This window comes from Olea europaea, chromosome 13 (genome assembly GCF_002742605.1).
Source record: "Olea europaea var. sylvestris chromosome 13, O_europaea_v1, whole genome shotgun sequence".
Lineage (NCBI taxonomy): Eukaryota > Viridiplantae > Streptophyta > Magnoliopsida > Lamiales > Oleaceae > Olea > Olea europaea.
Genome location: NC_036249.1, coordinates 8564240 through 8573768, shown reverse-complemented (window position 1 = coordinate 8573768; position 9529 = coordinate 8564240). Strand labels below are relative to the sequence as shown.

General features: G+C 34.1%; 1 protein-coding gene across 1 annotated transcript in view; it reads right to left on the bottom strand.

Moving 5' to 3' along the window:
• Positions 1 to 7968: 7968 nt before the first annotated feature.
• The window catches only part of LOC111408407 (expansin-like B1), a 2450-nt gene continuing 889 nt past the window's right edge, over positions 7969 to 9529 (bottom strand). Inside the window, exons 3-4 of the mRNA XM_023038172.1 lie at positions 9126 to 9434; positions 7969 to 8280 (exon numbers count right to left, since the gene is read on the bottom strand). Of these exons, the coding sequence (XP_022893940.1) occupies positions 8083 to 8280; positions 9126 to 9434 (507 nt within the window). The 3' untranslated portion in view covers positions 7969 to 8082. The remainder of the gene's footprint in view (positions 8281 to 9125; positions 9435 to 9529) is intronic.

Genomic DNA, 9529 nt, shown 5'->3' with positions numbered 1-9529 from the left:
CAATTATTCCTAATTACTGGAGCATGAAGGTACTTAAAATTATATAATGTTTGTGAAAATAATGTATTTATGTTATCACAGTAATGGATTTCAATGTGATTTCATGTTTTTCTAAAACTTAAGCACAATTTTTTGTTTTTTAATCAATTATTGATTATCTCCTTTTGGATAGTTTTCTTCATTCCATCTTTTTGAGTAAATTGATGAAAATTAGGGATTTTTGGTAATTTTTCTGCTTAAATATTTTATGAGGTTTGTGGAGTAGGAAAATTTATTATTTATGTTTTAATAAATTGTTGAGTGTTGACTTGATGAGTGATGATCCTTTTGAAACCTTTAACCATTGCAACGGTATTATATAATGCCAAATTTAATTACAGCAATCACTCCAGTTACTTTATTATTAGTAATAATTAAGATGGGGTTTCAATTTTGGGTTTTGTGGTCTGTGGCCGTGGGTACTAGGTTGTTGAATTAAATTCCTAGAATCTGTGCATTGCAACGAGCTCTATGATTTGTAGGAATCTTAGTTGTGAGTTCATTCCTCTCCTTTTATGCTGATAGGTAATTTTCATGGAACAATAAACTGTATGAAAATCCGGTGAACACGAGTTTGAATGGAAGCAAAGGCCAAAGAGAGAGGTCTCCAATAGAGCATTATTTAGGAATTTGAACCAATGAAAATATTGAAAAGATGCTCACCTAGCCACCTAGCCACCTTGGCCATGGTTTTCATAACAGTTAAAAATCTTTATTTATTAGTTCCAATGCTTAAACAATACCAAAACTCAAATCTTATTGGCTTCTAGGATCTACTTTTTGAGCATTAGACTTTTTAAGCACCAAACTTTATCTTCACATATAATTTAAATTTATCGACAACAATTAGTTGGGAGTTATGATTATTGTTAAATTTTGCTTTCAGGATTGTGTTGTGATGGTGGAATTCTCAAAGTGCCGTATCGTGTCATTTCATAATTTCTGCTCAATGCCCTAATTTAAATTTTACTTAAATTTGATAATGTGTAAATTAAAGTATCATAATTTTATTTAAATTTTAATTTCAGGCTCGTGCGCTGTGACGGTGAAATTCTAAAGGATGTGATTTCACAATTTTCGTCGAAATTTCACTTCTCAGGTAAGTAATGTTTGCCCTAATTTGTTATTGAAGAGAATGAAAATGTTTGAAGCCTTGTCGGCTTATATAATTGGATATTGTAGGATGAACAATTGCACAGGCGCAGTAGTAACTAATTTACATTTACATTGATTTCGCCAGGGGGCAGAATATATCGTAGAATTTTACATTTAGGTTGATTTCGCCAGGGGCCTAATTTACGAAATTCATCTCAGGCCTTGACGATCACAGGACCGGCTCTACAAATGAGCAATCAGATTTTACAAGGTGTATTAAAGGTATAATGATATAATGCAAGAGCAGCCTTAATAGTGCCTTTCTTTGTAGCTGATTGGCCACCTCAGGGCACGCAGAGATTTCTATATACAAGTGCCAGTAGAAAAAATCTTGTCATTCTAAAGTGTACGTTGATAATGTAGAGAAATTGTGAGATTAAGCTAGTGTCGAAATAAAAATTTGCTTGACAGCAGGCTGTCTAGAGCACCTACTTTGAAAAAATTTAAAGAGGGAGGACTAATATAAATTTATCTTTTGATGAAGATAGATTCTAAGAAGACGATAAGTTTATTAAGAAAAACGTCATAGAAATTAAGGGCTTGTGTCTTTTAATCTAATATAATGTTTTATTGATGTAAAAGTTGAAATCGTTGAGTTATGAATAACTTGTTCAACCTTGTTTGTTGCATTTTGGCTAAAGCTTACATCCATGACACTTGACAGAATACGAGAAATATCCCTTGGCATTTGAAATAGATAAAGTTACTATTTGTCTCCCTTATATATATATATTCCTAAATATCACTATTTAAAGCATTGTTTTTCTCAATAATAACCATCAAACAAGGCAAAATTCAGTGGGAATAAAAGTATAATTCTCTAAATACTCATAATTAAAATACTAAGGAAGGACAATTACTTTTAGCCTTTCGGTACTTTGCCAGTTGGTCTACATCTTAAGTGCATTTGGATACTTCTTAGTTCTATCTTTATAAGATAATATCAAAAGCTGAATATGATTCAATTGGATCAACTTGCCAAGTATGAATTTAACAGTATTTTAGAATGATAATAACTTTTCTCTAAGTTGATCACATGAACTTTTTTTCTCTATTCTATCTTTCTCCTACATCAAATATCAATTTTCTCGCCTTTATGGGCATAGCGTAGTGGTAAAGCAGGAGGATTCTCTGAGGACTTTTGAAGGTTCGAATCCCCACGACAATTGGAAGGCATTTATCTTGTGGAGGCAAAGTTATGATGTACTTTATCGTTCCTCCGGGAGTCCTGTCCGCACGTCATAAAGGGAGGTCCGTAGAGAGGAGAATCGCATTCAGAATATTCGACTCAAGTATGTATAAGCTGTGACCGCATTCGAATTTATCCGGACAATGAACTGGGGGAAGGTCATCATTCCTCAAGATTAGTCAAGCGAAACTCGGATATATATATATTCTCTTAACCAGGCATCTTATTCTATTTGGTCGTCAATTATAATATTAAATTTTGCGAAAATTTTCTCAAACAAACAAACACAAAAACTTTAAGGTATTAACAAGTGGAAAGATCTACAAAGTGATGTTTGATGAGGAGCACTAAACTTGGTGGAGCTAGGCCCCTTGAACCAAACCCTCATTCATTATTCTTTATTATTTTTGTACTACATTAAAAAATTATGTTCTGTACAAAATTAATCTATTTGTTAGTTTCATTTCCACGTACATAGGCCTATATAGGTGGATTAAACCAAGAGTTGCACTACATGTACAACAAAGAATTTGCCAGACAACTTACAGCTCACACGCAATCCGTGGGGTGGGTCGGTATATTTTTTCAATATAAAACTCACATGGAATCCACCCCATGTGAGTTTTCTGGATTTATTCTATAGGGAAAATTATGTACAAACAGATTTTTCCTTAAACCAGTAACATTGAGTGAACCAATTTTCCATCTAATTTGTCGTTAGTGAAGTCCAATCGTTCTGGCCATTTGTCAATTTTATATTGTGAAGAAAGTTCCTCATTTTTTATTTATTTATTTGTCTTTTTTGATAAAGCACCATCATAGTCTCGATATCTTTTAAGGCTCTGCCAAGCAAAAATTGATTATGGCCATATGTGAAGATAGCAATTTATATCAAAATTGATTATGGTTTTCTTGTTAATTGTATGGCACACTACATCAAGCAAAAATTTAGATGTAGAATCTATGATAGATTAATTTTATACTATAAAATCTTGTCCGGGAAAACTATAATAGTAAATATACGAACATTAACTTTTAAAAAATTTGTCTCATGCAACGTAAATTCCCAACTTCGCTTGGAAAGCAAGTAATATTGAAATTGACATAACATTTGATTTGGGACCATCTTTGTCAATAGTTATAAAAAAATAAAAAGATGAAATTCTAGTAATTTTATTCATATCAATACTAAACATGAGGTACAAATGAAGTAAAGAGAATCCTTCGCCAAACATAATCCAAAGCACTAGAAATAATTAACAAGTAGTCGAGCCTATAGATGTTACACATTCGTGGTTGGAGCTTAATTAGTTAAGCAAAAACCAGTGTCATAAACAATTCCAGACTTCCAATCATTAGGAATGGCGCTAGCTAATTGCACCCACTTCACTTCAGTGTTGCCCTCGACCACCACCGAAAGTCTGAAGTTGAGAGGGCCTAGTGGTGGGTTCTGAAGGTCGAATAATGTTCCATAGGCTCTTCAAATTGGCCTCTATTACTTGTAATCCTCCTAACAACATCAATGACCAAGTTACCGTTTTAAAAAGTAAAATTTTATTTAAAAACCATATTTTGATAAGTAAAAAAGAACAGTTTATTTGACTTAAGAGTATATATTAGCCATACTTAAATAGTGATGATATCATACATTACCTCCTTGTACAATGGAACTATGGCCAAGTACAGAGGCAGTCAAATAGTACTCAACAGTATTGACGGAAAAAAGAAGTAAAATCTTGTTAACGATAGAGTCTAGTACTATTGAATACCAAACGTGCATTATATGGATCCATGCTCCTATGCGTATTTTGGAGAGACATTTTCTGCCCCTTGAGGTAAATCATCAATAGGTTGACTTGAAGTATAATTACTTGATGTATCCACCTCAATTTTCCTTTCAATTGGGCTAGCCTTTTTCCTTTGCCTTAGAGGTAAGCCCTCTGGCTATGTCCCTCCTCATCTTGTTGAAAAACATTTTGCTAAGGCATTTGATGCCAGCCTGTACCTACATTAGCTTAAGTAATTATTGCACGTCAGTATTTTGTTAGGCAATATTTCTCATGTTGGCAGCCATTTCTTCAAGATATCTTGCAAGGCATGCAGTAATGCCACCTCCTTAATGGTGTTGGTGGTGGGGTCTACAAATATTTTCATTGGTTCGAAGGACTTCTTCTTCATGGTATACTAACGATTTGTGTATCAACACTTCAAATAGCACCGTCACTTGTCCTTTCTTCAAGAACAGATACCTTTCTTCAAGGGTGGAGTTTGACACACTAGTGTGTTTCCCACAAATGATGTCAATCTTTGACCTCAAATTTTGTACCTCCAACATAGTCAACAGATATCAAGGCTTCCCATGTCCATGCAAGTCTGATTTCTACACACTTCGACAAACCATTAATCATACGTTGCCTTCTCCCCTGGTAGTGAAATTGGCCATGCACACTCCAACGGCCAAGCAATTGAAGTAGTGTATATGGGTATAGAAGGTGCTTTAGACACGAGTCTCTAATATAAAAAGGGGGTCAGTTTTGGAAAAAATTGTGATAATAACAATAAATATAGCAAATTGTGATTGAGAGTTTAAACATGCATCACCTTTGGAATGAGACATTGTGTGAGCTTTTATAGCAAAATATGATCGATATCGGCCATAGGATTAAAGTGTACATGGCCTCATCCATACGGCTAAAGCTTCTCGTCAAAAGCATCAATCAATCATAGGCATTTAATGCTAATACTATTTTGTTGCCCATCAATAGGCTTAAACTTGACTTCATTGGCTAGATATAGTGGCAATAGCAGTGACTTGTCACATCAATCATGTACTAGGGATTGTATAGAAGATCTCTTACTACGCCCCCTTGAAGCCTCGCCCTCATGAGGTTTTGATTCTTCATATGGGCTAACTCAGTCAAATGGGCTCGATATCCCATATAGGTTTGGCCTCTTCACGGGGTTTGACCAAACTGTCTGTTAGGTAGAGTGACATGAATGCGGGTCCAAGTTCGCTTCCATGTAGGAGGCAAGGCGTAACACCTACGTTAAATTATTTGAAAAAGGAAAGGTTAATATAAAAACATAATATCGGTAAGTTAAATTTATCTTTTAACCTACTCGCTAAAACTTAGAATAATTACGTTACTAGCTAGTGACAGTTTTAAAAAGGAGCAGTGGGGTCACTATGATTTTAAAATTTTAATTTTGTGTAAGGAAAGACTTATATTTTGTAAATTTGGCTCCACATACCATATAAAATATAGCTTCAAAATAATATTAAAACTACATGTCTAGTGCAGTGGTAAAACCATCAACTTTTCGAATTCCATGTGCCACATTATATTTCTTTTGAGAAATCTGTGCAATTAGTCCTCACTTTTTAGGCTTTAGCATCTCTAGGAGGCAACAAACAGAAGGTAGGAGTAAACACGATTTGATTTTGATGGTTTTCAACTATTTTAAAATCAAATCGTTTTATTTTTCTAACTAAACTTGCTAATGCTGGCATGGCATAATGCTATGTTCATTACAACTGTCACATTATTTTCATTACCATTTTATTATCGGTAGCTATTACCTGATTTAGACCAATAATAATGTTATTCTAATGTATGCAAGCTTATTATTTGTCATGATATATGATCATATAGCTTAATGGGCTCTCCACATATTACAGTTTAAAAAAGTTTGATCTATTATTATTTCACTTTTCGTCATGAGAATTTGAAGAGGTAGACGGGGCCCTATTTATTTTGTATATGTGCAGTGAAGATATTGTGTTGTATTTCAGGTTGGTTTAGTCCACAGTACAAATAGATGTTGTCGAAATTTTGTTGCATCTTGGAATGTATTCAAGGTAATTTATAAGCCCTCCTCAATTTGAAGTCGACTATATTTCTATGACCATTTGTAAGCTCATACTTGTTAGGGATGGGCTCGTATATTAGAGGCAATTCGTAAATCCTCACTTATTTGGGATCTACTCATATTCATAAGGCAATTGGTAAGTCATCGTCTAATTGAAGATAACTCGCATTTTTGACCCACACCTAAATGTACACCTCAGATATGGTAAACTATTGGCATATAAATAAATTACATGGCATGCACGTCACAAAGAGAGGTTAACATTAGTTGACTAGGCCTCAACAATGTTAATTGGATACAGCCGAGTAAACCTAAGTAACCTCTTCTCGGGCTTGAGCCCGATCCCTAACCCATTTGGCCCTCTCTCTCTCTCTCTCTCTCTCCCCTCTCTCTCTCTCTGTGTGCGCGCATCTGGACTTGAAGGCATGTTCATCTAAACATTTGCCAAATCCCATCTTACACATTTCTCTTGCACTCATTCCATGACCTGTTTTGATAGTTGATTTGACCTTCGAATTGAAAAGGTTGTCAAGTTTTTTTTTTAGGACGGCTCCTTTACACCTTAATGGTTCTTTTCCAATGTGCATGTGATGCCTATATGGAAAAGGATATGGCCTGAATTCTATTATCAGGCCAAATTTTGAGGTCAGCAAAATCAAACCAAATCATATTTTGTGGTTTGATTTGGTTTCAAATCATTGATTTAGCGACACAAAAATAATAGCTTTCAAATAAGTGAAAAAATTAATATATTAATTTCAAATTTCACTAAAACACTTGCATTGAAACCTTTCAAACATAAATGTTGAATGAAGGCTTCCTGGATGCTTGACGCATGACTTCATCCAATAGCTTATTGGTCAAGTTCTATCACGTCACAATGTCATGTCCTAGACATCAATAGGTCTATGACCCCGTATGCTATCTTACGTGGGTAAAAGTAAGTTTGCACTAAATCACCATTTTAATTATTTCTCACATGACTCCAGAAGTAGAATCACCATTTACATAAAGTTTGACCATTGCCCTCCATCGCTTCAGCGATGAAGACCCATGTTATGTCATAAGCATTATGAATCCAAAGTTCACATTGCATTTAATAAATTGCAAATTTCGATTATTCATTTCTTGGATTCTTCAAATTCTCTTTGAATTTATTGGCAATTGACATCTATAAAAATATATGTTAATTGAAAATGCGGGGAAAAAATAAATATATTTTGAAAAAGTAAAATAAAGAGCTTGTTTGAGTGTATCGAAAGTCTTACTATTTAAATTTCAAAATATTTTCTATTATATACGAGATGCTTCTATAATTAAATAAAAAAGACTATTGAAGAGGTTCTTACATGCAACAAACTTGACTCTTAAAACACATTAATAAACTGGGATCAATGTCCCATAAACTTAACTAAAAAATATTAAGCCCCTGTTTGTTTCCCATTATTTACCCATTAAAATAAAAAATATGATCGTTATCCATCACATCAAACCACCATATTTGACTTTCCATCTCTTGTGTAGGGCCCATAAGGCTATATTTTTCATTCTCATTTTTACATTAATGTGTATCAAACGGGGCCTGAGTTTGTACCAGGATAGCATAAATAACTAAATATTACAGAAATTTTATTTATATCACAACTGAACACAAGTCCCACTTATTTATTTTTAACTTCTTACACACACACACACACATACATACTTTAATATATATCTCACAAAGCTCTAGGGACGGGGCAGTGAGGGCCCTCAAGGTTGGGGTTCAACCTTTTTTTATACTATACATATATATAGGTAAAAAGTAGGTGGAACGGGTAGTTTGGAGCTTAATTAAGTTGAGATGCGGTGTCATATGCAACTCCAGCCTTCCAATCCGTAGGAATGGCACGGGTTAATTGTACCAAATTAACTTCATACGGGATGGCATAGTTAATTCTAACGTGAAGAGATCCGATGGGTGGATTTGAAATGTCGAATACCGTTCCATACGCCCTACGCATTGGACTCCATTCCTCGCTATCCTCCTTTGTTCATTATCAGAAACAAGTACAATGTCAGTGATCATTGATAAGAATATTTAGTTGTGCTTAAAAATTACTTTTTTAGAAATTACGTCTTCTACTAGTCAAACAAGTAATTTTGGAAACGTGTTTGACAAAATAAGTAACTTAAAGGTAAGCCCCTAAGAGGTTTAGATGAAAATCAGATTATTAGTAGATTTTTGATAAAAATTGATGCAATATGTAGTTAAAAAGTTTTAGGTTCCATGAAATATGTGGTTAAAATTAATTGTTATTTTTTTACTATGGTTTTAATCTAATTTTTCAGTTGAATCAAGCAGGGACTAAGTTTGACCTACTTTTTAATCTTTAAATAACTTATGGTACTTTAGTACTAATGAAATTCTGTATGCTTACTTTTTAGCTTGTAATATTTGAGAAAAGTATATTGCTTTGGTTGAATGGAGAATGTAATGTAATAGTGACCTATTTTGAAGAATTGAAATTTAGTGGTCTACTTCAAATTGAGACTTCCAATTTGAGGGAAAAAAAAAAAAAAGAACTTCTAATTTGAAGAAGAAGAAAAAAGAACGATTTTAGAAAGTAAATAGAAAATGTTTGTCTAACAGGTAAGTTTCTAAACAAAATATTTCAAAAGAAAAGTAATTTCTTTCAAGTTCAAACATATTTATAAGAAGATTAATGTTATGCATAATGAAGACTATCGATAGTCGTTCTACATGACATACGCATGATATCACTTATAAGAAAAATACCTTTAACGAACTTTTAAACTTTGGAAAACATGATGGCTTAAAAACTTCATGCTCATGACGTAGAAAAAGGAAGAGTTTTGTTAGAGGATATACCAGTCCGATGTCTATACCAGTGATATCAGACATTCCATCTTTGTATATAGGGGCCAGGGCCAAGTAGGAAGGGTAATTGCTATTCTCATGGATTCTTAGCTCAAGGTTGCGATTATAACTACATGGAACTCTCCTGTATTCAATGTCAACTACACCATAAGCAAATAGTTGTGGAGCCATATCGGGTCGAGCCATTTTTTCGTAGCCACGTTTGCTCATTATGAAGTCTGTTCTGCCTCCCGCACCACGATCCGTTACCACGACCTTTGCTCCCTCCTCGCTGCAGTATGTTGGGATTTTGCACTTTACCTAATCGAGTCATTGAATGTTAGGCATCAGCTTATGGGAGAAAATTGAGATACTAATAGCTCCAAACATGGCCCCCAAGAGATTCTATAAAGCAC